This window comes from Phyllostomus hastatus, unplaced genomic scaffold, assembly GCF_019186645.2.
Source record: "Phyllostomus hastatus isolate PE091 unplaced genomic scaffold, TTU_PhHast_1.1 phas_contig_477, whole genome shotgun sequence".
NCBI classification, from domain to species: Eukaryota; Metazoa; Chordata; class Mammalia; order Chiroptera; family Phyllostomidae; genus Phyllostomus; species Phyllostomus hastatus.
This window is the reverse complement of record NW_025333889.1, coordinates 4,510,446-4,537,238: the sequence shown is the minus strand read 5'-3', so window position 1 is coordinate 4,537,238 and position 26,793 is coordinate 4,510,446. Positions and strand designations below refer to the sequence as shown.

Here is a 26,793-nt window from a genome sequence, read left to right as displayed (position 1 = left end):
ATGGGGGGCGCTGGGGGGAGCAGCGGCGTGTATGTGCACCTGGGAGCGCATCTGTGCACGTGAGGCTGGAAGGCGTGTCCCTGTGCGCCTGTGCGCGCGCCTGGGCTCCACTGTGTGCATCTGGAAGTGTGCATCCTGAGGGCACGTATCTAGGTGCCCTGGCGGGCTCTGTGTGCACACTCACGTGTGCATGCTTGAGTGTGTGTGCACGCGCGAGGACCTCACTGTGCACGCACCCACCACAAAGCCCCGCCAAGGTGAGAAACACGAGGCCAGGGCCGCGGGAGGATGGCACATTCGGAGGGCCGAGAGGATAGAGTGGGGCTCGGTCGAGGGTATGGGTGTCACCCTCTTAGGAGTCAGCCTAATTGGGCCAAACCGCGGACCCAGCGGAAGCCTTCGAGGCCCAGGACGTCCCCCAGAGGTGCAGTGCACAGACTCACAAGTGTGCACAGGCACACACGGGCGGACCCACACGCACTCTCAAGCCCGCACTCCCTGCAGAGAGCGGGCACTGGCCTGGTCGCTGCGGGACTCCTGGCCCCACGCCCAAGACGTCAGCGGCCAGGCCGTGACGTCACCTCCCGCCCCCGCCCGCGGGCCTCTCCCCACCGCCTAACGGCGACGCAGAACGGCACATCTGTCTTATCGGGAATTAGTTAATTGGATCAAGCGGCTCGAGCTGCCGCAGAGACCTCTGTGGCGCGGGCCCGGGCTGGGGGCTGGGCTGGGGGCTGGGCGCTCAGCCGGGAGCTCAGCGGGGGGCGGGGCCCACTGAGAAGGGAGCGGAGAGGCCCACCTCTCCTCGGAATGCGGGTCGGGGTCCCGCTCGGCTCCCCCGCCCCCCGCCCGGTGAGGACCCGGACCGAGGGCCCGGCGCCTGCCGGGGGACTGCGGGCTGGCTGCGGCCCAAGCCCCTGCAGACACGGCCGGAGGGCTCTCCCTCCCCCAGCCCGCCCTGCCCGCGAGTGCTCCGGCGGCGGGCTCCGCCTCTCCTGCACCTGCCCGGGTTTGACGGCTCCCTCCGTCCTCGCCTCCGCCTGCCCGACGGTGCCGAGAAAAGCGGCTCGTTCCCGAGGCCACCGCACAGCGGGCCTCTTCGCCTTCTCCCTCCAGAGCGCGTTCCCGGGGCGCCTCGGCCTGGGGAGCGGCTGCCAGGAGATTTGTCAGAACCGGTTGGGCGCTCCCAGGCCTGTCCTGCAGGGCCGTCCTCCGATCTCCCTCCCTCCCTCCTCCTCCACCTCCATCCTGGGGCCCCCCTCCCTCCCCACTCTTTCTTCCCTAACTCGTGGGACACAGCAGGAAAGAGGTGGTCAGGCTGTCAGAGACACCCAGGCTCCAGGCCCGGCTCTTCTCCCGGGAGCTGCGAGACCTTGGCCTGTAACTTAACCTCACTGAGCCCCTTCCCACATCTGACACTGGGGCGTAACAAGAGGAACCTGTCGCGCTGGGGACAACACAGTGCCGAGGGGGCCGGTGCATTGCAGTGTGTCAGGGGAGGCCCAGCTGTCACCGGGCGTGGTTTCTCTGGAAGGATGCATGGGGCCTGGATGGCCGGCAGCACCACACTGAAGACTGGGGACCTGAAAGGCCAAGGAGTCTGGACAGGAAAGCCGGGTGGGCCTGGCTGGGGTCCCTCTTGAGGAGGCCCACCCACACCAGGCTCCCCCCACCCCTGGGTACCCAGGATTCACCTGCCTCCGCTCCCACCTGGGCCCAGCAGTGTCCCACTGGCCTCTGCCGTTAAGGCCACACCTTTGCATAGGCCCTCATGTTTCACAGATTGACAGCGTAACCCCAAATGCTTCATCCGTGAACGTCCTCATCCCCATTCCACCGACGGGAGAACAGAGGTTCAGAGAGGTGGAGTGACTTGCCTAAGACCTCTCGGCTGCGGCAGAGCATAGCTGGGATTTGAACCCACATTCTCTGTCCTCAAATGTCAGCCACTCGCCACTGCTCGCCGCCTTCCCCTCTGAGGACCACTCAGTTGCTAGGAGACAGCAAGCCAGTGGTTACTATGGGAACTGAGCTGATGTGGAAAGCGAGTCGGTGTCCAGGCAGCAGTGGGAAGGCTCCAGGTGGGCTCCGCAGCCTCTTCCCTGCCCCTGCCACGGGGCAGCACTCAGATTTCAGCTCTGGGCTCTGGGCTTTGATGGCAGGTGCTCAGTGACAAGGCCCGGTCGAGGTGTGATGATGGCGGGTGACCCTGGACGCTGTCCCTGCAAACCAGGAGCCCTGGTGGAGTGTGTGACCCCAGGGACGGGGGCACACAGGCCAGGCCAGGGAGCCTCACACTCCTGCTTCCCCCCAACTGGCTGCAGCCACACCTGCTCTGCAGACAGCACTGCAGAGCTGAGCCCGTTCTCAGGAAACGGGAGAACGGGAGGGCGCTAGACCTGGCGAAGCCTCGGTTTCCTCATCCGCACGAAGGGGCTGACGCTAGCCCCTCTCCTACAGACACAGTGCCGAGAAAACTAGCAACGAAACAGAGCACTCTGCCTGGCACCGATTGCACTCGCTGTGTGACCTCGGGCAAGTCGCTGAGCCTCTCTGAGCCCCTGTGAAACGAGGATAAGAAGAGTGCTTACCTCATAGGGTTGCCGTGAGGATTAGATGAGTGAATTCAGGGAAAGGGCTTCAAACAGGGTTTTGGCAGGCTTTAAGGACTAGATATGGTCATATGTTGGCTGTTCGGTTTTTACAGTAAATCCTCCACAGCCCCCCAGGGGCCCAAGTCACTCTGGACCCAGCTTCTGTTCTCTCTCCCAGGAAAACCACTCCCGCGACCCCTCACCCCGGGCTGGACTCTCTGAGGCGGAGCAGAAAGGAGAAACCGTGCTCTAAGGCCTCACACCTCCCCACGAAAGTTCAGGGGCCAGTGCCTGGGAGGCAGGGGGGAGGGGGCGGGAGTGAGGAGGGGGGTGTCACTGGCGGCTGCATTTGTTCGTGGGGCCTGTCAGTCCCTCGATCTGATCCCCAAGGAACAGCGCGGAGGCTTCACTCTGGATGACAAACGAGGAGGGGAGAGGCCTGCCCTGCCAGGGCCCCGGGTGAGTAATGGCCTTGCATTAAGATATTAGGGCCTGGGCAACACGGAATGAGCTCGGGCTCCCCCGCGGCCCCCGCCAAGGCCGGGAAGGGAGCTTGGGAGGAGGAGGAGGGGCTGGGGAAGCAGGGGGGAGGGCGCAGAGAGAGAGAGGACCAGAGACACAGAGACACCCCGAGGGCGGGAGGATGGGGGGAGAGAGACACGGGAGATGAGGGTGTCAGAGGGAGACAGAAACACAGACTCGCCGGGAGACGGGCCGAGGGGCAGGGGTGGCAGGGAGAGGGGCACACAGGGAGAGAAGGAAAGGGACAGAGAGACGAACAAGGACTCTGAGAGAGGCGATGGAGAGAGAGAGAGAAGACGCCTGTACTCACCCAGGGCGAGGCGGCCCAGGGGCATTCAGCCTCCCGGGAGGGCCCCGCTGGAGGCCCCGGGGTCAAGGCAGGCCCAGGTCTGGGATGTTCCCCTGCTCTATCCCGAGCATCCCGGGAGGGCCGGGAGGGCACTGGGTGGAGATGGTGGCCCTGTCGGAACTGGCTGAGGCTGACCGGAAGGGCCTCCAGCACAGGGACTGCGCCCTTTCCTGGGCAGCGTGTTCCTTGGGGGAGAAGAGGGGACCAGACCTCCGGGGGTGGGGGGGTGATCAGGACAGGGGCCAATACAGAGGGTACGATCCCACAGCAAGCTGCTGCACTGCTCGCGGAGCCACTCCCTCGTGGAGCCCCAGGTGCCCCATGGCCAGGGGTCCCGTGATGCAGCGCTGCTGGGCCGGGGCTGTGGAGGGAGAGGAGACGGGGCCGGCCCAGGGCAGGACTTAGAGACAGTGCGGCTCAGAGATGATGGGCCCAGAGAGAGCACAAGGGGGCGGAGGGGACACCCAGACAGACCGAGGGACAGCCTGTCCCCCTGTCACCATGTTCAGCCTCCCATGGCACCCTCAGAGGTGTGCTGCAAGCTGGCTCAGAAGGCAGGCCTTTGCCCGAAGGGGTTCCAGTCCTGGCCCCGCCCCTTCTGGGGTGTGGTCCTGAGCGGGTCCTCACTGGGCCTCCTCTGTCCCCCTCTGTAAAGTGGGGTGACCATGGTCCCTCCTGCATGATGCTTCTGTGAGGGACCCTGGGGTCCGTGACCCTGCGGGGTGCCTACACAGGCCTGGCCCGTGCTGACGGTCCAGGAGCTTCCCAAATTAGTCGTCCCGCCTCCTGCAGCCCCCCCCCCGCCCCATGGGCCGGAAGCAAGGGGACCTAGAGCACATCTCTGCTCTAGGGGTCTGCAAGTCTCCCCGGTGGTTCACGCCCAGGTGTGGAGCCCCCTTCCCCCCGCCCCCGCTCACCTGGGTAGGCCATCAGCCTCTCCGCGCCCCCGCTTCCCCACCTGCAAGGCGGACACACCGTGAGGCTCGGTGGGGCTGGTGCGTACAATCGCTGAGCAGAGCTTGCAGTGGGGCCTGTTCCGATGCCCCAGCCCTCTGCCCTGAGGACCGACCTCTCCCCCCAGGCACGTGCGTGTGTGTGTGTGTGCACGTGCGTGCACAGGTAGGGGGACCCAGGGCAGGTCTGGGGGTCCCCAGAGCACACATGCACAGATGGTGGGGGGGGGGCGAGCCCAGGCCCAGAGCCTCCTGGGCAGGGGAGCAGAGGTCATGAACCCAGTTACCCCGACCCTGGGCACCCCTCTCTCCAGCACCCCCTTGGCCTGTGGCCCTGGCCTCTGGTCCCACTCAGGTTCTTGGATGCCGCGCTCCAACGCCCCGCTTTGTTTAACTCACCACTGTTGCCGCCCTGAAATTCTTCCTAATTGCCGAGCCAGGGGCCCTGCAAATTATGCAGCCGGTCCTCCACCTTTCTCTGTCTGGGTTACACAGGTGCCAAAGCCAAGGGGGGCTGTGGCTTGAGCAGGAGGGGGGCATCAGAAAAGGAAGGGGCAGCCTTGGGGAAGGGGGGCAGGGTGGAACGACCCTGATCACGGGAGGGGCAGAGAAGCAGGGGACTCACTCCCAGGACCCCAGGAGAACAGGGGGCAGGAGCTGTGCCCTTCCGCTGGGGAACAGGGCCCGTCGCCCTCTGGGCCGCGCTTCCAAAAGACACCCCCACAGCCCGTCGTCTGGGGGAGGTCACTCGGAGGAGCCCCGATCACTGACATCTACCGTCCACGGCCCTAAGATCTCCCTCTGAATCGCCCAGGTTCAAATCCCTCGTCCCGGCTGTGCGACCGCATGTTTTACTAGACTTAGTCCCCCACGCCTCCATGGGGTGCTGGGACTTGGTCCACGGCTCCCCGGTCCTTCAGGGCCTGCAGGTCTCACGGAGTGCCACCAGGAGGCGCCCCACGCCTGCTCTGCCCTCCTGGCCCCGGGCTGCCAGGCCCGATCGTTGGGGAGGAGGAGTCTCCTCTGGGTCGCAGTGGGAAGGTGGGCGGTGCTGCCCCCGGAACGAACGCGCGCTGCGCAAAGCCGCGCACCTTTGTGTCCGGCGATCTTTCCAGGCGGGCGTCCCACCAGGCCCTCTCCACGGTGCTGGTCCTGCTGCGTCCGCGGTCCTCTGCTCGGCCCCTCCTCCAGGCCCCACCCGGGGAGCCCTCGGCCTTCCAGCGAGACGGAGCTCCGAGTCCGGCTGAGTCCGGGGCTGGTTGGAGGGGGCAGGTCACGTCCTGACACTCCAATCCCTGAAGGTTCGTGGATGAACTGTTCCCAAATCTGGTGTGTTTAGAATAATTATTCCCGGACCACCCCAGCTTCAGGGTGGGCCTGGAATCTAAACTGAACCAACTCCCTCCACCCTCCCTCACCCCCAACCCCCGTGCTTTGCCCTCCAGGGAGAAAAAAAAATCACTTAAGCATTAGGTTTTTTTTTTAAGTTTTTGGTAGAAAATACATCCTCATGATTCAAAAATAAAAAGCCTTTCTGCTACCCTGTCCCCATCCCCCTGATGCCTGCCCCCTCCACATACTCCCAAGGCCACTTCGAGTAATTTCCTGTGTCGTTTTCTAAAGAAAACAAGAATCTGTGCTCCTTCACTTTTCCCTTTCTTATGTCAATAGTAGCTTCCTGTGTGCACTGCTCTGCATTTTGCTTTCACTAACTCTGTCTGACACTTGTTTCAGAAACAAAGCCCGGGTTCCTTTTGTACAGCTGCATAGTATTCCATCCTGTGGTTGTACACAGTTTGTTGAACTCAGCCCTCCCTTAATGAGCACGGGGTGGTTGCCCCTGTTGCTCGGGCACTAACAACGTGGCAGCGAACATCTTAGCATGCCCGTCATTTCGCCGGCGTGTGTCTGCACAGACCCGTGGGATGAAGTGTCCCAGAGGGCAGTGCTGGTCACAGAATGGGAGTGTTTGTAATTCGGGCAGGTATCCGGCAGGTGTTGCCAATGCCCTGCCTGAGGCTTGAACCCCGGGGCGCCCCCCGCCCCCCAGCGGTGATGAGACTCTCAGCAGCTGCGGCAGCAGAGCATAGTGCTCAGCTTCTGGGGTTTCCCACAAATCCCATTGTAGTCCGTGCTCCCCGGAGGCCCCCCTTGACCTCCAGACTGGAGCACACTACCCGTGTCACCCCAGAACTAATCACGATTTATCTGTTGTGTCATTATTATTTCTGCAGCATTTGCCGCTCCAGCCTACACGCTCCATGCAGGCAGGGACTGTACCCCGGTTCCTGGCACACAGCATGGGCGCATCAGAGGTCGTGAATACCCCCTCGTTCGCCCGGACAGCCCCCTGGGTGCCCCTCACCCTTGCAGGTGCTTTGCCTGGGCGGCCCAGCCGTGCCTCCCCGCCCCCTGAGGAGGGAGGCACTGGAGCTAGCTCGCTGGACAGAGGAGGAGGCTCAGGCTCCGAGATGGGAGGTGATTTACTCAAGGACTCACAGCTGGCCAAGAGGGACGTCCTTTCCCCTTCGCCCCTGTGGCTCCCCCTGAGACCCTGGCTTTACTTCCCTATCTGGCTCGTGGGGACCCCCAACCGCCAGGAGCAGTGAGGCCCAGGTCAGGGGCACTGCCAGTGCAAGATCAGCCCCCTCTGCACCACCAGCCGTGACGAGAGCCAAGCTGGGGACTGGCCCTGAGCCCCCGGGGGCCTGGTTGGCTTGTAGGCTCAGAACCCCCTCTTCGGTGGCAATGCCAGGGCCACAGTGACCCCGGCAGCTGTGCAGTGGCCAGAGCCTCCCCACAGAGGCCTCGCGGCTGTGCTGGCTTTGTGCCCGGCTGCCACCCTGTTCCCTAGCGACTCTTTGTGGCGGCTGCCTGCCTCCCTGTCTCCCGTTAATCACGTCTGCGCAGGATTTATTTTCTCCAGCAATTTATTTCAGCGAGTGCAATCTGGGTGTGCCCGCAGGTGGGCAGGGCGCTCTGCTGCTGCCGGAGTCACGGAGCCTGGCTTCCCTGCCAGGCTGACAGGCCCCGCTTGCCTGCACCCCCCCATGACAGAAACCAGGCCTGGCGGGGCTCTGGGGTGGGACGCCAGGGGGCCCAGGCATCGGCCCTGTTCCCGCGTCCCCACGACCTCAGGGCCCCCAGCAGCCTGGAAGGCCCAGTTCGTCCCACTTTCTTCTGGAGGCTTTGCTGCCCCTCCCAAGGCTAGCTGACTAAGGGAGGACAGGGGCGTCCTCAGCCGGCAGCAGGCACTCAGAGGCCTTTCCCGAAGACCAGGCGATGTGGCTCTTTCCAGTTATCTGGGCTGGGGAAGGAAGGGGTGGGGGGCTCTCGGGGCTGGGATACAGCCCAGGGGCCGGCACAGGAGCAGGGAGCTGCTGGGCCGAGATGTCAGGGCCTGAGTCAGTGGCCCTGGTGATCTGTCCACTTCTAGGCCTCGGAAGCAGGAAGGAAAGGGCTGTGGGCACCGGCGGGTGGGGGTTGTCCATCTGGCCCTGCCACTCACGGAGCCCTTTGCAGCCCCTCTGGTGCCTCCCACCCCGACGGCATCCCCCAGGGCCCCGGTTCTAGCCCACGGGCACCTGCTCCCTCCTGTCGAGAACCCAGCCTGCGCCCTCCCCGCCCAGCCTGGCTGCCTCTAATGCTGCAGATAATTTCTGCTGTCGCAAAGCCATTACCCTGAAAACAGGCTGCGTGTGCGCGTGTATGTAGGGGAGGGGGTGGCTGCTGGCAGGCAAAGCGCCTTGTTTATGCCTCGCTCAGCGCCATAGTTGCCTCGGGGGATACAGTGGCTGCGTCCTCCACTCCCTTGCCTCTGGTTCCCCCTGCCTTGGTCTTGGGCCTCTTCGGGCCCCACCGGGTGATGGGGCCTGGAGCTCGGGGCAGGGAGCAGACGTGCCCAGCTGGGGGGTGGTGATGCCTTGCTGAGCGATCTCTGGGGTCTGTGCACTCCTCCTCCTGCTTACTCTGTGCATGGCAGCTGGGCTCCGAAAGGGCGGCTGAGGGGCCCCAGGTAGCCTCCCAGCCCTCAGGGGTCCTGGGAGGTAAAGCCCCCTGGGGGTGTGGCTTGGAGGCTGGAGAAACTTGAGTGGCACCCATGGTCCCCGTTGCTCCTCTTCCCCCTCCACCCCACTCCATCCCCTCAGGGCCCCTGGTCTCCCACCCTCTGCCGGTCTGGGAGCATCTGCGGACTCAGGAGGCGGGGCTGGGCAGAGGTCCACGCTCTGCTTCAGCCACAGGCAGAACCGCTTTCCATCTCCACTCCGCCGGGTTCTAGTAACGGGGCCTTGGCCGTCACTCGGCTTCTCTGAGCCTCAGTGGCCTCATCCGTAAAGTCAGTCTGATAACACCCGTCTCCAGTGGTTACCATAAAGGTCTATAATACACGGGATTGTAATGCCTGGAGCCACGCACAATTGCCTGTAGTTAACCAGTTTTTGACATTAATATTCATCGGGTGGAACATCGCGTCAACAGGCTTTGTGCAGTTGATGTGGTTTCTCGTCGAGGCCCCGCATGCTTCTTCCGTGCCCCCCAGGCTTTGCATTCGTGCAAATGCTACCTGCTGGCTTTAAACAATGCGAGCCACGTGGGAAGGCACAAAGAAGACGGTAAAAAGTGAAACAAAATAACGGTAAATCTCCCCGTGGGAAATAGCCGCGATTAATGAATAACCAGCACGCCCAGAAATCTCTTTTGCATCGATGCGGCTAGAGGCTTAGCGAGATAAACGGATGGAAAGATTGCTCTGAGAAGGGATCTGATTGAATATCTCAACTGTCATTTATTAAACCTGATTTCATTTTAACCGAAGGAAATCGAGGGAAGGAACACCAGCGGAAACCACAGCCCCAGCGGCGCGTGTCTCTCCATCAGGACGACACTGTTTTCTGGAAAGATCGTTTGATGCTCGCAGAAAGGCCTGAAAGCGATGAGAAGGACAAACGTTGCTGGGGGAGAACCCGGCCCGTAGGAGGAGGAGGCATGGGAATATCACAGTAAAAATGGAGGGCGCTGCACTGGCAGGTCTCAGAGAGACGCAGCGGGCAGCGGGATGAGAAGGGGGAGGGAGACGGAGGGAGAGGGTCCCAGGATGGAAAGACGAAGACGCACACACCGGGAGGGGTGCAGGCCGGCCGCGTCACCACGTGGCCGGCCTTCTCGCAGGCGCAAGGTCGGGCAGCGACATCCCACTGTGGTGCGTGCCCGACGACGTAAAAGGATTCTGCCTGGATGGGCCCTCCTCTCCTCAAGGGTTCTGCCGTGCGTAAACAGGAAGAAAGACAGAATTTCCCGCGGGTCGTAAGTAGTGTAAATACCGACATACATTCGTACACGGCTGTTTCAGTGCCCTTCGGAGTCAGGTTGATGGAGAGAGAACGTCCGTTTCCTGCGGTTCAGCCTGAGGAATGAAACACCCAGCCCGGGGCCGGCCCGCGTGGGTGCTCACCCCGGCAGCTCCCGGGCGAGCCTCCCTGCCACTGGCCTTTGCCCAGCCTCTGGGGGGTGGCGGGGGGTGGCTGGGAGGTTGGGGTGGTTTGGAACAAAGGGGGCACGAACACAGCCATGACTTGGAGGGTCCTGAGGAGGGAGAAGAGGACGGTCCTTGCCCTGGGGGACAAGCATAGAGACCTGGAAGGCAGTTCCTGTCTCCAGCTGGCAAGGGCCTGGGCGTGCCCTCCCCGTTTCCAGAGGCTCAGGGTGTCCCCCCTCCCTCCTCCTCGAATCCCGGGGAGCACCCCATGCTGGCAGGGAGGCTGCGGGCCAGCTCACCCATGGGTGCCTCCTGGCCTGAGTCTACTGGGCGATGAAAATGTCCGAGGTTCTTTCCCTCCCTCCTCTCGACGTGGGAGGCTGCGGCTGAGACTGGCCTCCACCTGCCGGAGGGATGGAGGTGCAGCTGCTGTGGCCTCAGAGGACCGGGGTGGAAAGGTCAGCCGATGGCAGGCAAGGCCAGCTCCCCTCCCAGGCAGGAGCCGCAGCCCGGAGGGGAGGTGGAGAGTCCAGAGGCTGCCAATGTCACTACCGGTCCCTGGAGCCCCTTCTGCATCCCTCCTGCACCCCAACAGCCATCCCCTCACCCTAAAAAACTGGAGAGACAAAGGGGAAAGGACATGGGAACAGCAGAGGAGGGGAGGCCCCAGCTCTGCCGCCTGAGGCTGGGTGGGTGCCTTCCAAGGGAAGTGCTGGCACCTAACACCCCCGCCCCGACCCCCCACCCCCCGAGGGTCCCCTCTCCCTGGGGCTGCCACAGGCAGATCGAGGTTGACGAGGTTGACGGCAGGAGGCAGGGGTTCATTCTGCCCTGGGGCAGGAAGGTCACTGCTCCGGGGGCTGATGGCTGCTGTCTTTGTTTGTTTGGCAAATACCGTGTCTTGGGCTCTGTCCTAGGTGCTGGGGACGCACAGGGAGGGGGCAGAAAGCCCTGCCCCCCCCACAGCTGGCAGACGACGCGAGACCAGGCTCACACTGCGGAGGGCTCTCGCCCCCTTTCCTGGGGACTCTGCACGTGTGTGTGGGGGGATGTAGATTTAAGACGAGGTGGTTTTCCCAGGCACTGCCCCCACTGGCTGGGCGAGGCCCCCTTCCCACCGGAAGGGGCGGCCTCCTTCCCACTACAGGGCCAGGTCTGAGCCTTCCCCACCGCCAGGTCGGAACCTCCTCCTGACCACTGTCCACTGGAACTCCGGTCTCTTGCTGGCTGCAAAGCTCTCTTCCTCCCCTGGGCCCAGCTTGAGCTTAAGAAGCGGCAGTGGTGGGCAGGGCATGGGGGGAGGGTCCCCCCTAACCCTCCATTCTTTGGCAGGGAGAGAGGGAAGGGCACCTGCCCCGGTCTTGCCAGGGCCCCGTCCCTGCTCCAGCTCCTCTTCTGTGTCCAGAAGAAACGCCAGGGGGCCAACCAGCCCCCCAGGAAAGGCCCCTCTGGGCCAGTGTTCAGGGCACAGGGCCCTACGCGCTCTGCCGGGCCCTACACTCGGTTTAGTGCTCTGCCGCCACTGTCTCTAAGTCCGTAAGTGTCAAACACGGGGCCCTGCGTGTTCGTTTGCACTGGGAACCCCGAAAATCACGTGGCCGGTCCTGCCGGCCAGGCTGGTGCAAGGCGTTGCCCCCACCTTCTCTGCTCTCTGGGTCCCCCGCCCGGATGGCTCTGTCATGAAACCACAGGTGACTGTGCTCCGGACACTTCCCCACCCCTCTGCGGGTGCTTCAGAGACAGGCACCGACACCCCTGGCAAGGATTTGGAGGTTATAGATAGAAAGCTACACCCTGTCCAGGTACCTCTCCATCTAGGAGAGATTCTCGGACGCATACAGTACTTTCTGACTTCGTGGCGTTCGCTCGCAAGAGCCCGTGCCCAGGCAGTGTCCCGCGGGGCTCCCGAACCAGAGGCGCGTCCTATCTGTACGGAGTGTGGTGCCGCCCGGGGAGGGGACCGTGTGTGACCTGTGCTGATGCAGCCTGAGCCTGGGCTGTCCAGGGGATGGAGCGCTGGTCTGTGGCATGTGCCGGCTTCCACGCTGTCAACTCGTGGCTGAGTTCGAGCCACCGACGTGATGTCGCCGAATACAGACTCGGGAAGAGACGCCCATGATTGTCTCTCAGTAGGAACTGACTCTGGCGAACCACGGGAGGAGGCGCAACCTCCAGTGGAGCTCTGGGAGGGGGGGGGCGGTGGGCGTCTCTTTGTGGCCGCTGCCCAGAGAGCTGGGGAACCAAAACGATGGGTATCTCAGCGGACCGCAGGGGAAGGGAATTTCGGGGGCGGGGGGAAGGGGTGGAGAAGAGGTCAGGCCCCTTCTCCGCTGCCCGGAGGCATGGAGGGGAGAGGCTGCAGAAGCTGCTGGATGTGGCTGACCCATCTGTGCCTCTCGCCGGCCACCTCTGCAGGCTGGGGCTCGGACTTACAAAGCGGGGCAGGCTCCCCCATTCGAGGTGCGCCCACCTGTGCAGCAGGAACAAGGGCTGGAGGGGGGGGTGGCGTGTCACCCCCCAAGGAGACACTGGGACGGAACCCACTCTGGGAGAGGGCCAGGCCCGCCACAGCCGCCCTGGAGTCACCAGCGGGGACGGGGTGAGGATCCTTTTCCTGGCCCCACAATATTTTGTGGGTCAGAAGGGCACCTCCTCTCTGTCCCCAGGTGGGCACTCGGTCCCAGGAGAGCTGTCCCATTTGTGGCCCTTCCCGTGAGACTCCAGAGGACTCCCTCCGCCCAGTCAGGGTCACGGCAGCGGAGGACAATGCTGGGTGGGAGGAGTGGGCCCCCCCCTGCACGCACGGAGGCAGGGGTCTGGGGGAGCGTCCGAAGCTGCTGGGGCCTCTCCTCCCCAAACTGGGCCACTGGCGGGGCCTTTCATCTCCAGCCTCCCTCTCCGGGCCACTCCAGGGTCCATCCGCCCGCCCCTGCCTCCCCCCACCCCACCACCCCCGGCGCAGCAATTACGGCACTAACTGGGGCGCTTTGATCATCTTTAGAAATGGCCACGCTGGGGAGGGACGCTGCCAAGCAATTAGGGGCCGAGGAGCTTGGAGCTCCGGCACCTAGTCAGGGGCTGGGGCTGCCCAGGACCCTCAGACGCGCCCTGCCCACCTCCCTCGGAGAGCGTCTGCCCCCCCGCACAGCTGCAAACTCCTCGGGGAGTCAAGGCAAATGGGAACCCCCCACCCCCTCTGAGCCCTGGAGACAGGGCCACCCCTGCCCATCAGTGCCCCTCCTCCTGGCCCCCAGCCCAACTGTCGGCTCTTCTGGGCTGTCCGGGCCCCTTTGATGGAGCCGCAGAAACAAGGGCCCCTTTGACAGAAGGGGGGCCTCGGAGCCGGATGACGAGGCTTCAAAGGTGAGGCTGGAGCCCACGACCCCGTGCCCTCCCTCAGCCCCGGCCCCTCCTGGTTCCCCGCCAGTGTGTCCTCTATATAGCCCCCCAAGGCCCGTTTCCCTGTGGGCTCCGGGAGCTGCGGGCCAGGTGAGGGGCGGCCAAAGGAAGCGGAAACTTGGTTCAGAGGAGCAGGTGGTTTGAGGGACCAGAATTCAGTGCCCAGGGGCAGAAAGGCAAGCGCCACAGCATAAGATCCCCCCCCAGGGGGAGACAGGACAGGGTCAGGTCGGTGCCCTGGCTTCCGGTCACCATGCTGCTGGCTGTGCTGCTGCTGCTGTCCCTCCCAGACCCACCGTCTGCCCACGGGTACCCGCCGTACATGCGCCTGCCCCCCAGCACCCTGCAAGGTGAGCCGGGAGGGCCGGAGGAAGCGGCCGAGGAGGGAGGGGCAGAGAGGAAGTGGGTCCCGGGTGGAGGAACGTGAGATTACCAACCACCTGCTTTCTTCTCAAGGGCCTTGGGCTTCTTCTGCCCACGCTGCCTGCCGGGAGAAGGGGCCGGGGACACGGGCTGGGAGAGGGAGGGAGGGGACCAGGGCGGGAGGAGAGGGGAGCCAGCCAGGGCTGCACTAGGGCCCAGAGCATCCCCTTGGTTTTCTCGGCCCAGAGGCAGGTGGTCCAACCACAGTCATTTTGTGTCAGTCCGTTTTCTGAGTTCTGCGGTGTCTGCACCTTCAGGGAGCTGCTTTGCCTTCAGGGTTTTTAAGGAAAGACCCTTATCAAAGCTCCCAGCCCAGCTCGGTTGAATGACCGAGACATCTTGGGCTGGGGATCCAGAACCATCAGCTCTGGGTGCTGGGCCCTGGGGCCCTGGGCCTCTGTCTCCCGCCATTCCACCCCAGCGCCCCAGAAATCCAGCCTCTTTCCCTGTGGTTCTCCCAAGGCAGGGCCCAGGGCGGGGGCTAAGAGTCAGCCTTCGACTCTTCCTGAGCCGTGCATGGCTGTTCCCCATGTCCCAGCAGCTCTGTCGGCCCAGGGGACAAAGGCATTGCAGACGGCCCAGAGGAGCGCCCGGCGGGCGGTGAACCTGGTCGCGATGGAGATCCAGCACAGATTGCATGAGTGCCGGGGCTGCGCCGACCACACGACCCCCTGCGCGGGTGAGCTTGCCCAGACCGGCCCGCTCCCCTCCATTCAGGCTTGACTCCCTCCTGGAGACAGAGACTGGGCGGGGCTAAAGCCGGGACCGTGCTTGCGGACGTCTCTCCAAGCGGAAAGGGCATCTCACCGCGGCACAGCTAGTGCAACAGCAGGAGGGCAGGCGCGGTCGGGGCTCATCTGGTGAACACCGAGAGGCCCACGCTGCTGAAACAGACGCTGGCTGCTAGGGGCGGGGCGGGAGAACGGGAGCCCAGGGGAGAGAAGGCTGGGCCCGGCTTGAGGCGGAGGAAGGGTGGGAGGGTGGTGGCAGTGAAGCTCAAAGGGTCTGTTTCTCAGCAGGACCTGGGCGCCCCAGGCCTCAAGGCCCCCTGCTCCAGGATCCACCTGAGCCAGGTGAAGCTGAAAAAGTTTCAAGGGGGCAGGACTGGGAGGAGGTGGAGCCTGGAGGGGCCTGGATGGCGAGAGCCGCCAGGACTTGTCTCCCGTGACAGCGGCTCCACCCTTCTAGGGCAGTGTGGCGAGAGGCGTCGGGACACGGTCAACGTGACGCTGGCCCGGGGCCGCATTGTAGGGGGCAGCGCGGCGCCGCCTGGGGCCTGGCCCTGGCTGGTGAGGCTGCAGCTCAACGGGCAGCCTCTGTGTGGCGGCGTCCTCGTGGCGGCGTCCTGGGTGCTCACAGCGGCGCACTGCTTCGCGGGGTACGTCGGACCCCCAGGCTCCTGCCCAGTCGGGTTCCCAGCTCACGGTCCGACTCCTCCCCGATCTTTTTGGGCGGGCGACACGCACGAGGGCCGGTCTCTGCCGCCCCCTGGCGGCCGCAGCCCGCTCCTCCGTTGCTCGGCTCCCCGGCGCCGGGGGCTCGTATTCGGCCCCGTGGCTGCGGCGGCCTCTCCCAGGCCCTCCCTCCCTCCCCGCAGGCGGGGAAATGGCTCCGCGGGCGGCCTCGCTGGGTGGTGACCCTGGGCGGAGAGCAGGGTCTCCCGGGAACTTCGCTGCACCCCGGTCCCGAGTTACCTCCCAACCCTCGCCCCGCAGCGCCCCGAACGAGCTTCTGTGGACGGTGCTGTTGGCCGGGGGGCCCGGGGGAGAGCCACGGGAGGAAGTGCCGGTGAACCGCATCTTGCCCCACCCTGAGGTGAGAGGGCGGGCCCCAGGGCCTCAGAGCTGGGAACAGCACCTTCCCCCCACACCTCGCTGACACTGCGTCGCCACTCCCATCCTAGTTTGACCCGCGGACCTTCCACAGCGACCTTGCCCTGGTGCAGCTGTGGACGCCGGTGAGCCCCGCCGGGGCGGCGCGCCCCGTGTGCCTGCCCCCGGGACCCCGGGAGCCCCCCGCCGGCACCGCCTGCGCCATCGCAGGCTGGGGGGCTCTCTTCGAAGGTACCGGCAGGACCGGACCTGGGCAAGCCGCGCGTGTGCCTAGGATGAATGGGGGCGGGGCTGGCGGAGTTTGGGGAGGCGGGCGAGTCAGGACTCCGACGTAGGCCTAGCTGTCTTCGCAAAATGCTGCCGGATCTCGCGAAAGGGAGGGACCCAGGGGACACAGTGGGAAAGCGGACCCTCAGAGCGGAGCCCTTGCCCTCCAGGCCTGAGCTCCCCCCACTGCTTCCCGGTAGATGGGCCAGAGGCGGACTCCGTCAGGGAGGCCCGCGTGCCCCTGCTCAGCGCCGACACCTGCAGGAGGGCCCTGGGGCCCGGGCTGCACCCCAGCACCATGCTTTGTGCCGGTTACCTGGCCGGGGGCATCGACTCATGCCAGGTACGAGGCCCAGCTGACCGCAGGGCGCTGGATGGGCCACTCTCCAGGCGCGGGACGGCCTACTTTCCTTCTAAGTCAGGTTGTCACTCAACGTCTCTGAGCCTCGATGTCCTCATGACTAAAATGGGTACAAAGGTGGTGACCCCAGTCGAGCTCAGAGCTGCCTTATCCTGCCAGGTGTAAGGCTAACATACGGCGGGGGCGGGGGGGGGGGCGGGAATGGGAGGGGTGGGCAGGTCCATGCAGTGCCCTCTCTCTCCCTGCCCCTCCCCTGCAGGGTGACTCTGGAGGCCCCCTCACCTGTTCTGAGCCTGACCCCCACCCCAGGGAGGTCCTGTATGGAGTCACCTCGTGGGGGGATGGATGCGGGGAGCCGGGGAAGCCTGGGGTCTACACCCGTGTGGCCGTTTTCAGGGACTGGCTCCAGGAGCAGATGAGTGGTGAGTGGGGGGTTCCCATGGCCCCGGCGGCAGACCGTCCCGCTGTGGAGCGAGCCCAGTCTTGTTTCTGTCCTGCCGACCCTCGGCCCTCTTCTGCCTCTCCGTAAGCCCGTCTGCCTCCTGGTCAGGGCTTCCGGGGCAAGGACTCAAAACGGGGGGCGGCGGGAGCGGGTGAACCAGCCCCTGCCGACCTCCGCAGCGGCCCCCTCCAGCCGTGAGCCCAGCTGCAGGGAGCTTCTGGCCTGGGAACCTGCGGAGGAGCCACTAGCAGACGCCGCCCCGCCCTGCGCCTTCTATGCCCACCTGTGCAGGGGACCCAAGGGCGCGTGTGCGCCCCTAGCGCGTCAGCAGTGCCTGCAGCGCCGACGACGGTGTGGTCAGTCCCGTTCCCGGGGCTGGGCCGGGGAGCAGGAGGCCTGGCCCGCGTCTGACCTCCAACCACACCCTCGTCCCGCCCGCAGAGCTGCGCTCGCTGGCCCACACCCTGCTGGAGCTGCTGCGGGGCGCCCAGGAGCTATTCGGTCCACGCCCGGGCGTGCGGCCCCTGGCCCCGGCCCTGGCGCGCCCCGCTCGTTCGCTCCAGGAGCTTCCTAGGCACCCCACCCGGGAGCAGCGGCTGCACCCAGGTACCCCAAGCCCTCGCGGCCCAGCCCCGTCTCTCCCCTGCGCGAGCAAGGCTTTCCCCTAATCTTGTGATTCCCCAGGGTCCCCGGCTGCGGGCGCCCCGTGGCGGAAGCGGAGGCCAGAGCAGCGCGGAGACGTGCACGGTAACTACGCCACCTGTCGGCCGCTGCCAGAGGAACAGGCCGAGAGCGGGCGGAGGCCTGGAGGGCAGTCTGGGGTCTGCGCGGGGAAGCAGTTACCCGAGGGGGCAAGGGGCAGAGCCTCCCCGGAAGCAAGGGGATGACTCTGGGGCCACTTGTGGCTTTGGGCCTCATCTGTGTCAGGAAATGCTCGGCTCTGTGTTACCACCTCACCTCTCTGAGCCTCAGTTTCTCCAGCCGGAGCTTGAGAAGCTGCCCCCTGGGAAGCGGTCCTGAGGTTCTGGTGGGATCCACTCCCCTCCCCCCACTCCCTGCTGGTGTCTCTCGCCCTGCAGACTGCCCGGGCCTGGAGCCCCTGCGGCAGAGGCTGGCCGCCCTCCAGGACACCCATGCCTGGATCCTGCAGGTCCCCTCGGAGCGTCTGGCCATGGACTTTCAGGAGGTAGTTGGGGCTTCTCTGGCCCCTTCACAGGGGCTCCCAAAGGCAGACCTGGGTCAGCCCTGACCGGTAGGGGGCAGAAGAGGCACCCTCCCCAGCAGGAAGGAGGACCTTCCCCTGCAGCCTGGGGGGTGGGGAGCAGAGTCCAAGTGGAAGGGGCAGCTGGCTGTGAGCTGGGGCACCCGTGGGTGTGCAGGTGTGGGGGGGAGGGGGATGGAGGAGGGGAGGGGCGTGCAGGGGTGTCCAGGTGAGCAAGGAGTGTGCTGAAGGGTTGTGCAGGGGTGAGGAAGGGGGTGCGGGTGGGTGAGAGTTCGGAGGGCCAGGAGGAGGCGACCAAGAGTAGGGTTGTGGGCCCCTGAGCGTCCTCCTCCGTCCGCAGGTCCTGGCGGATCTGGGCTCCAAGACCATCACGGGGCTCTTCCAAGCCTGGGTCCGGGCGGGCCTGGGGGGCCAGCATGTGGTCTTCGGCGGCCTGGTGGGCCTGGAGCCAGCCACCCTGGCACGAAGCCTGCCCCGGCTGCTGGTGCAGGCGCTGCAGGCCTTCCGCCTGGCCACTCAGGCCAAGGCAGAGCCCCGAGGAGCCCAGTCGGGTGCCGGGCAGAGCTGGAAGCTGGAGGGGGAGGAGCACCGCCCACCTGGCTCTCTGCTCCCCTCCGCCGGGCAGCCACGGGCCACGTCTGGGCCCCCAGCCCCTGGTCAGGACCCGCTGCCGCCAGGGGCTGGGCGTGTTCGGGGAGCGTGATGACAGACTGCCACAGCTGGCCCGGTGTGCGGGGTGGGGCAGGGGCCTGGGCCCCACGTGTCCTACCAGATGTGCCATCAGAAAACCACGGCTGCCTAATAAATGTTATTTATGGCGTATGGAAACAACTCTGGAGCTTTCTTGGGATGGGAGCCGGGTGAGGGGGTATCAGCCTCTAGGAGCAGGGCCGCGGAGGGCCCAGCCTCCAGAAGCAGGTGGCAGAGGTCACAACCACGCAGGAGAGGGCTGCCAAGCTGAGCAAACCTGTCTGCCTCCCCGGAAACGGCAGCTGGCTTGCCCGTTGCCGCTCCGAGATCCACGGCCAACCAGCACGGCGCCGGTGTCCACTGCCCGCCCCCCAGCCCAGCCCTCACCCCGCTGCTGGCGGTGGGGACTCCTAGCCTGGGAAATTCACCTCTTGTCCTCGGCTCTGGCTCCGGCCCTGCCAGCCAGCCCCTGTCCCCACCCCCTCGTCACCTGCCCAGGGCCCCCCCCCCCAGCAGAGCCTCGAAGTATCAGATTGCATTTCCGGCTGCCTCTTCCCTGGGTCCCTCCGCCCCCACCCTGCACCTGTCCCCTCTGCCACTCACCCACATCCCCCAGCCCAGTGGACAGGAGGAGCAGACACAGCACCTAGCTGGAGGGACAGGATGGAGGGGCCCGTGTTAGCGCTGGGGCTGCTGGCCGCCCTGGCGGTGTGTGGTAAGACTGGGCACCATCCCTCCCACCCACCCCGACCCCCACGGCATGGTCCCCTCCTGCCCTTCCTACAGGGTGCTCCCCACCCCCCAGACTCAGGCCCCTCCCCCTCCCACTACCAGGCCTCCCTGGAGGGCCAACCCCTCCAGGGGGTGCACGGGTGCCCCTGCGGGACCCCAGGGCAGATCCTTCCCAGGCCCCTGCCCAGCACCCCGTCCCTGTCCCCATCCGTCTCCAGGCAGCTGGGGTCTCAACGAGGAGGAGCGGCTGATCCAGCACCTGTTCAAGGAGAAGGGCTACGACAAGGAGGTCCGGCCGGTGGCTCGCCCGGAGGACAGCGTGAAGATCACGCTGGGCCTCACCCTCTCCAACCTCATCTCCCTGGTGAGCGGCCCCTCCGGGGCTGGCTGGGCTGGGAACCGGCAGCGGGCACAGCTTCCTCAGGCCTGGCTCGCTCCCAGACTGGGGTGGCCATGGAGGAAATTCAAGGCCCCGGGGCTGGCCTATGGCAGCTCGTCTCTCCACACCCTGTGCCACCCACAGGCCCTCAGCCTGCTGCCCCGCCCCTGCAGCTGCCACTCTGGGGTGCCCCACCCCCACATCCCACTTCAGAGGCCACAGGTCCTCCCTGCCCCCTGAACTGCCCACCCACTCCTGCGTGCTTGAGCCAGCTGCCATGGTTTCCGTGGGAGGGGGTGGTGGCAGCCGGAGGAGGAGCCTGGGGAAGCCTGCAGGTGAGAGAATGACCCCTGGGGACCCTCCTGTCTGATCACAGAAGGAAGTCGAGGAGACCCTCACCACGAACGTGTGGATCGAGCACGTAAGGAGAGCACCCCACTCAGAGCTGGGGGGTGGGGTGCAGTGAGGCTGCAGGGCCTCGACTCCCCGGTGCCCGCTTCTGCTTGGGGACCTCCAGCCTGCCCGAGACTCGGTCCGGCTCCTGCCGGCAGAGAAACCGCAGCCCAGGGCCCTTCCCCCCACCTAGGGGGGCCCCCAGCCCAGGCAGAGCCTCGGGGTGGGTGAGGATTCTTCAGCGGCGGGAAGGTTGTCACAGCATCCTGATCTTGTCAGAGGACACCCTCTGTCACCTGTCAGAAGTTCTTAACGGAGACACGTCTTCCGTGTCCACCATGGAAATGAGGTGCCCCTAGGCACTGTGCGGTGCGCACCCCACACAGCCACACCTGACCGACCTGAGCCCTCCCTCTCCACCCGCCTCCCCGACCCCTGGGGCCGCAGCCCTGGCCCCTGCCCTGTCTCCCTCAGGGAAGTCACGGGGAGCAGGAGGGCGGCAGAACCCCCTGCTGACCTTCCCGTCGTCGTCGGCCTCCAGGGCTGGACGGACAGCCGGCTGCAGTGGGACGCCGAGGCCTTCGGGAACATCAGCGTGCTGCGCCTGCCCCCGCACTTGCTGTGGCTCCCGGAGATCGTGCTGGAGAACAAGTTGGGCGCCGCCCCCCTCCCCCCGCTCCGCCCTCCCCCCACCCCGCCCCCTCCCCACTCGGCCCCCTCCAGCCCAGGCTTCCGGCTGCCCTCGCTTCTCGGCTTTCCCCAGCCCTGCCTGCCAGCGTGAAGCTGGCCCTTGCTCACGGTGGCCCTTGTCCCCGTCCCCCAGCAACGACGGCTCCTTCGAGATCTCCTACTCCTGCAACACTCTGATCCACCCTTCGGGCTCCGTGTACTGGCTGCCACCCGCCATCTTCCGCTCCTCCTGCCCCATCTCCGTCACTTACTTCCCCTTCGACTGGCAGAACTGCTCCCTCAAGTTCAGGTGCACCCACTGCTCCAGCCGCCCCTCCCCCGGGGGCCCTCTGCCAGGGGCCACCTTCGGGCAGAGGCTCCCGCTCTGCCCCGTCAGAGCTCCCCTCCCCCGCAGCAGCCCCCCTGACCGTGGGGCCTTTCCCATCGGTGGCCCCAGCCAGTGGCTGAGGACCACCCTCCGCCCACTGCCCTCCCCAGCTCCCTCAAGTACACGGCCAAGGAGATCACCCTGAGCCTGAAGGAGGAAGAGGAAGAAGACGGCCGCTCGTACCCCGTGGAGTGGATCATCATCGACCCGGAGGGCTTCACAGGTGCTGGCGGCGGCAGCAGGAGGGGGGGCAGGTGGTGGCCAGGCCCCTCAGGACCTCGCCCAGGGACACACACAGGGTCACGCTGCCTCCCCTGCACACTCACACCTTCACACTTACGGACGGGTGCTAACCTGGCACGTGGAAAGGAAAAGAAGCCCGACTGGGGGGGGGGGACTGTGTCCCAGAGGCAGAGACAGAGGGGCACTGTGCCCGCCCCCACTTCCGCCCAGGCTGGAAGACCCTCTGGGTCTGAGCAGGGTCCCCGGGCCGGGTGGGGCTGGGGCTTCCGCTGTCATCCTGATCGTGTGCACGTCACCGCCCGCCCCGAGTTGGTGACCAGGCTCAGACCCTTCACGGCCCCCCCTGCCCCCCGTCCATCAGAGGAGACCCGCGTCCTGCTGACCCACCACAGGCTGGGGGAGGGGTTCTTATTCTCCCGCCCGTTGTCCCCAAGACCCCTTGTTTGAGCCGCCTGTGGCCTCTGCTTTTGTTTTCCCCAAGGAGAAAAAAGCCTAGAGGAACATTTCTCCCTCGCAGACGGTCACCTGCATCCCCACCCCAGGAAAAGACCCACAGATAGAACCCGAACCCTCCTCTGAGCGGCACCCCCCTCCCCCGCCCAGGGCCCTGCAGGCAGGCCCACTCCGCCAGCCCCTCCCCCTGCCCCGAGGCCCCCCGCGGCCCCCTTGCCCGGCCTGACCCCGGGGCGTCCGTGTGCCGCCCTCAGAGAACGGGGAGTGGGAGATCGTGCACCGGCCAGCCAGGGTCAACGTGGACCCCAGCACCCCGCCGGACAGTCCCGGCCACCAGGATGTCACCTTCTACCTCATCATCCGCCGCAAGCCCCTCTTCTACATCATCAACATCCTGGTGCCCTGCGTGCTCATCTCCTTCATGATCAACCTGGTCTTCTACCTGCCGGCCGACTGTGAGCCCCCGCGCCCGGCCCCTGCTGCCCGGGCAGCCTCTCCCGTCCTCAGGGTCACCAGAGCACTGCCCCCCCCCACCCTGCCCAGACTCTCACCTCCTCCTGGGGGCCACCTGGGGGTGACCACCACCCAGGCTCCAGGCATGAGGCCGTGTGGCCAGCTGGGGGGAGGACTCTTTGGCCCTGGCCCACATCCCCCAAGTGGACAGGGCCAAGGGCCCTAGACTGGCTCTCTGCCAGGGCAGAAGTCAGGCCCGTCGTGGTCGCCAGGTGTGACCATGGGCCTGGCACGCAGGGGTTGTCAACAGTTAAGGGCGGGTCAGGGGTGGGGACGGCCCCTCCGGGAAACCAGGCCGTAGAGACAGGCACCCACACTCCCCTGGTTCTGGAAGGGCATGCGACATGCCAGCTCACCTGGCTGCAGAATATTTGCCTCGAGCGGGGCACAGCGAGTCCCAGAGACTGGGGCCACCCAGCCCGGCCCCTAGTATGGAGAGGCACACTACACATGGGTAGAGGGTGCTGGGGCAGAGCCGCCGGCGGCCACCACATTTGCTCAGGAGTTCGGTGGAGGGGTGGGGCTGGAAGAGCAGGGCACCCAGAGCCAGGAGGAGTGGCCAGCAGGTACCACACCCTCTCACCTGGTCCTCACAACATGTAACCATTGAGAGACCCGAGGCGCCGAGAGGTGAGGTTACAGCCCAGGGGCCCCAGCCCTCCAGGAAGTGTCAGGGCTGGGATTTGAACCCAGTCACTTCTCGCCATAGCCTGTTGTGTTAAAGAGGGCACCGTGGCATTTTGAACGGGGGTGCAGGGTGCCCAGCAGAGGTCCCAGCTAAGCCCAGGCTCTCCCAGGTGGCGAGAAGACGTCGGTGGCGATCTCGGTGCTCCTGGCGCAGTCTGTCTTCCTGCTGCTCATCTCCAAGCGGCTGCCCCCCACGTCCATTGCCATCCCCCTCATCGGCAAGTAAGGGCCTCCTTCCCCCTACTCCACCCCGGCCCGGCCCCGCCCCGCCCCGCCCGGCCGCCCCCTGGAGGCTGCAGGCAGAATGTGCGCCTGCAGGTTCCTGCTCTTCGGCATGGTGCTGGTGACCATAGTGGTCATAGTCTGCGTCGTCGTGCTCAACATCCACTTCCGCACCCCCAGCACCCACGTGCTGTCCGAGGGCGTCAAGAAGGTGAGGACTGTCCTGGTCCAAGGCTGGAGACTGTCCACAGGCGCCCCTGGAGGAGTCTGGGTAAAAACACCGCGTGATGTCACGCGGGGGAGTGCCCCTGCGCCTCGCCAACACACCGACGGCTGCTACACGCCCGCCCGCGACCACGAGTCTGCCAAGGGCAGCGTTGTGGGAAGGGAGCCCCACGCAAAAGAGCACAGACTGTGCGGTTTCCTTTGTCTGAAGTTCAAGGGCAGGCAAAACCAGTCATTAATGATGGAAGTCAGGGCGCCGGTTACCTCTGGGGGTCAGAAGGGCTTGATGCGGGAGGCGTGAGGGGGCCTTTTGGGGGCGGTTTCCCTAGCCCAGCTGGGCGGCGTTCGCACGGCTGAGGGCACCTGTGAAACTGCTGCTCCGCAGCAGCCAGGGACAGAGTCCCAGGTGTTCGCGTGTGTGTGAAGGCAACCCGCGTTGGCTCAGTGGCCTTCCCGTGTCCCCCTCGGCCTGCCACAGCTCTTCCTAGAGACCCTGCCCAGGTTCCTGCACATGACCCTCCCGGAGGAGGGCGCGCCCGGCCCTGGGGCCCTGGTGCGGCGGAGCAGCTCGCTGGGCTACATCTCCAAGGCCGAGGAGTACTTCTCGCTCAAGTCCCGCAGCGACCTCATGTTCGAGAAGCAGTCCGAGCGGCACGGGCTGGCCCGGCGCCTCACCACAGCCCGTGGGTGCCCAGAGGCTTGGGGTGCGGGCTGGCCGTGGGAGGCGGGGCGGCGGTGGGGCGACGGCGGGCCTTGCGCCCACCTCTGGCCCGTGTCCGCAGGCCGGCCCCCCGCGGGCTCCGAGCAGGCCCAGCAGGAGCTGCTCAGTGAGCTGAGGCCGGTTGTGGAGGGGGCCAACTTCATCGTGGGCCACGTGAGGGACCAGAACAACTACAGCGAGGTGAGTGGTCTCAGGGCTGCCGCGTACAGGGGCCCCCATAGTGACCGATCTAGTGCATTCCATCTTCAGGGGACACAGTTCCCCTCGGGGACACGCGCCAATCTAGATAAAGGGGTTCCCAGGGGGGGCAGAATCCGGCCCCCCACAGCCGGGGAGCCCCTGCCGAGAGCCCAGAGCAGGACACGGGGCCGGGCGCACGCTCGGGGGCACCCACAGACACGCAACCTCTCGGGTCCCTTCTGGGCAGCCCTCGGGTCCCTTCTCCCTCCCGACGGCCAGTCATTTCCTGCCCCTGCTCACCCTCCAAGTCGGGGACCCCGGGCACAGCCAGGCCTTGCAGCCAGACATTTAAAAAGTAGCCTCATAGGACTGTTTGATGCTACACAACTTTCTGAAATTTTCTCTGAAGGAAAGGGTGCCTTTTTCCAGTTCACCCAGGAGGAGGGCCTGGGCCCTTGCTGGGGACAGGCAGCGTGTCCCCTGCGCCGTAAGCCTGAGGTGGCCCCTGCAGACACACCAAGGCCGTGCCTATCCCTGGGCCCCGGCTTGGGGCACGAGCCCGTGGCCTGCGGGCCCTCCTCACCCCACCGCCTCGGCCTCTGTGCCCTCCGCAGGAGAAGGACTGCTGGAACCGGGTGGCCCGCACGGTGGACCGGCTCTGCCTGTTCGTGGTGACGCCCATCATGGTGGTGGGCACGGCCTGGATCTTCCTGCAGGGCGCCTACAACACCCCCCCAGCGCAGCCCTTCCCGGGGGACCCCTTCTCCTACCAGGAGCAGGACAGGCGCTTCATCTAGAGCACGTTGCCTGGCCCAGCCCGGCCCGGCCCCAGGGCAGCTCTGGTGGGGCTTTTGGCCTGAAGGGGGTGGGCCTCCAGGGGTGGTAGGGGTGCCTAAGGAGGGGCAAGCTCTTCTAGGGAGGTGCCCCCGGCCCTGAGACGTGAGCCCCTTCGGTCCTGCAAGGCCGGCGTGAGACGCGCTGCTGAGACGGAGAAGGGGAGGGGGAAGGCCCGGTCCTCTGTGAATGAAGGCAGTGGCCAGCAGAAGTCTGAGAGTGGGCACCCGCTGGCGGCTGGGGCGGGCAGGAGTCTCGTCCAGGGCCACTCAGGCTGGCCTTTGGGGGCCTGTCTGGGAGAAAGACAGAGGCTTCTTCTCGCTCCCCTCGCCCACGTTGGGGGCAGAGCTGGTGGGCCCTGTGCCCTCCCTTCCAGGCTCCTCCAGCTTCCCTGCTCCCGTCTGCCCTGCAGCCTCTGGCTTCCGAGGCCCCGCCCGGAGACCGGGTTGGGGGCGCCCCCCTCTCCAGACCCTGTAGGAAAGCCGGTTTGGGGCAGGAGCTGCAAAACGGCCTCTCTGGCTGGGTCCCTGTGGGAAGCTCGCCGCTGGGGTCCGGGGGGGGGGGGTTGGCCCAGCAGCCACCAAGGCCAAAGGTCAGCCTAGAGCCTCAGGACTCAGCCCCCGCCGCCCCCGCCCACCAGGGGTGTCCCCTCTTTGTCACCCATTCTTCCTCTCCAAAGTAGGGTTGCCGGGCAAAATTCGGGACTACTTACACTAAAAAATGTGTTCGTATTCGTCCGAAATTCAAACTTAACCGGGCATTTCATGAATTTATTTGCCAAAACTAGCCACTCTACCCCAAAGGGAACTCCCGCCAGTCTTAGCCCAAGGGCCAAGGGCTGAGGCTGGAAGAGCTGGGAGATGAGGCCATGAGAGGTCGCCCGCCTGCAGGGCGACCCCAGGGGTCCCGGCCTCCTGGGCCACATCCCTGGGAGGTGCCCTGTGCACCCGCACCAACCGGGGTGGGTCTGTGTGACCACAGAACGAGGCAGGGGTGACAGTGTGTCACTTCCGAGGTCTGGTTGCAGAAGACACGGCGGCACCCCCTTCTCACTTTCCCTCGGGGCAGCCGGCAGGCAAGATGCGCGCCTGGTGGAGCGGCTCCTGCTGGCAGCCCTGGGAGTGAGCTGGGAGGTGGGCCCTCCAGCGCCCCGCCCCGCCCCTGTCCGCGTCCCCGCCCCCACGGACCTTCCCTTCGGAGGAGATCGCAGCCCCGCGGCCGCCCCCACCCCTCCAGCTGCTGCCACCCCGCTGAGGTGCTCCTGGGCTCCTGGCGCCCACAGACCGTGGGAGATAATAAATGTTTGTTGCTTCCTGAGACAAAGTGTTGAGCAGTTTGATGCCGCGTGACCTTGGACAAGCCGCGCCTCATCTCCCAGCTTCAGTTTTCTCATCTGCAACATGTGCGCCAGCAGGCCCCTCCGGCGGGGCGTTGTGAAAATCGAACTCGCTAGAAAGTGTGAGGGCGCTTACACGTGTCCTTTATCTCATTCCTCGTGGAGACAGATGACCCCTTACACAGGTGGGGCCCTCACGAGGGCCTCCTGCCTCCGGACCCTGCACAGTGCCCTGCACCGCGGCTGAGAGGGCTGGAGCGGGCGTAGGTGCTCACCGCCCGGGCCCAG

The 26,793-nt window shown here is 65.7% G+C and overlaps 2 protein-coding genes across 2 annotated transcripts; both read left to right on the top strand.

The window, feature by feature from the left end:
• The first annotated feature begins 13,546 nt into the window (after nucleotides 1-13,546).
• Nucleotides 13,547-18,668, top strand: PRSS56 (serine protease 56). The gene is made up of 13 exons (XM_045845798.1): nucleotides 13,547-13,643; nucleotides 14,258-14,365; nucleotides 14,736-14,789; nucleotides 14,905-15,094; nucleotides 15,432-15,531; nucleotides 15,620-15,779; nucleotides 16,016-16,158; nucleotides 16,436-16,598; nucleotides 16,798-16,974; nucleotides 17,060-17,224; nucleotides 17,303-17,365; nucleotides 17,698-17,804; nucleotides 18,181-18,668. The coding sequence occupies exons 1-13, from the start codon at nucleotides 13,547-13,549 to the stop codon at nucleotides 18,541-18,543; spliced, it is 1,890 nt and encodes a 629-aa protein (XP_045701754.1). The 3' UTR covers nucleotides 18,544-18,668.
• Nucleotides 18,669-19,158: 490 nt separating this feature from the next.
• Nucleotides 19,159-26,387, top strand: CHRND (cholinergic receptor nicotinic delta subunit). The gene is made up of 12 exons (XM_045845703.1): nucleotides 19,159-19,245; nucleotides 19,481-19,626; nucleotides 20,018-20,062; nucleotides 20,576-20,685; nucleotides 20,858-21,013; nucleotides 21,202-21,314; nucleotides 22,042-22,242; nucleotides 23,098-23,209; nucleotides 23,306-23,420; nucleotides 23,913-24,117; nucleotides 24,217-24,335; nucleotides 24,950-26,387. The coding sequence occupies exons 1-12, from the start codon at nucleotides 19,194-19,196 to the stop codon at nucleotides 25,130-25,132; spliced, it is 1,557 nt and encodes a 518-aa protein (XP_045701659.1). The 5' UTR covers nucleotides 19,159-19,193; the 3' UTR covers nucleotides 25,133-26,387.
• The last annotated feature ends 406 nt before the right edge of the window (nucleotides 26,388-26,793 follow it).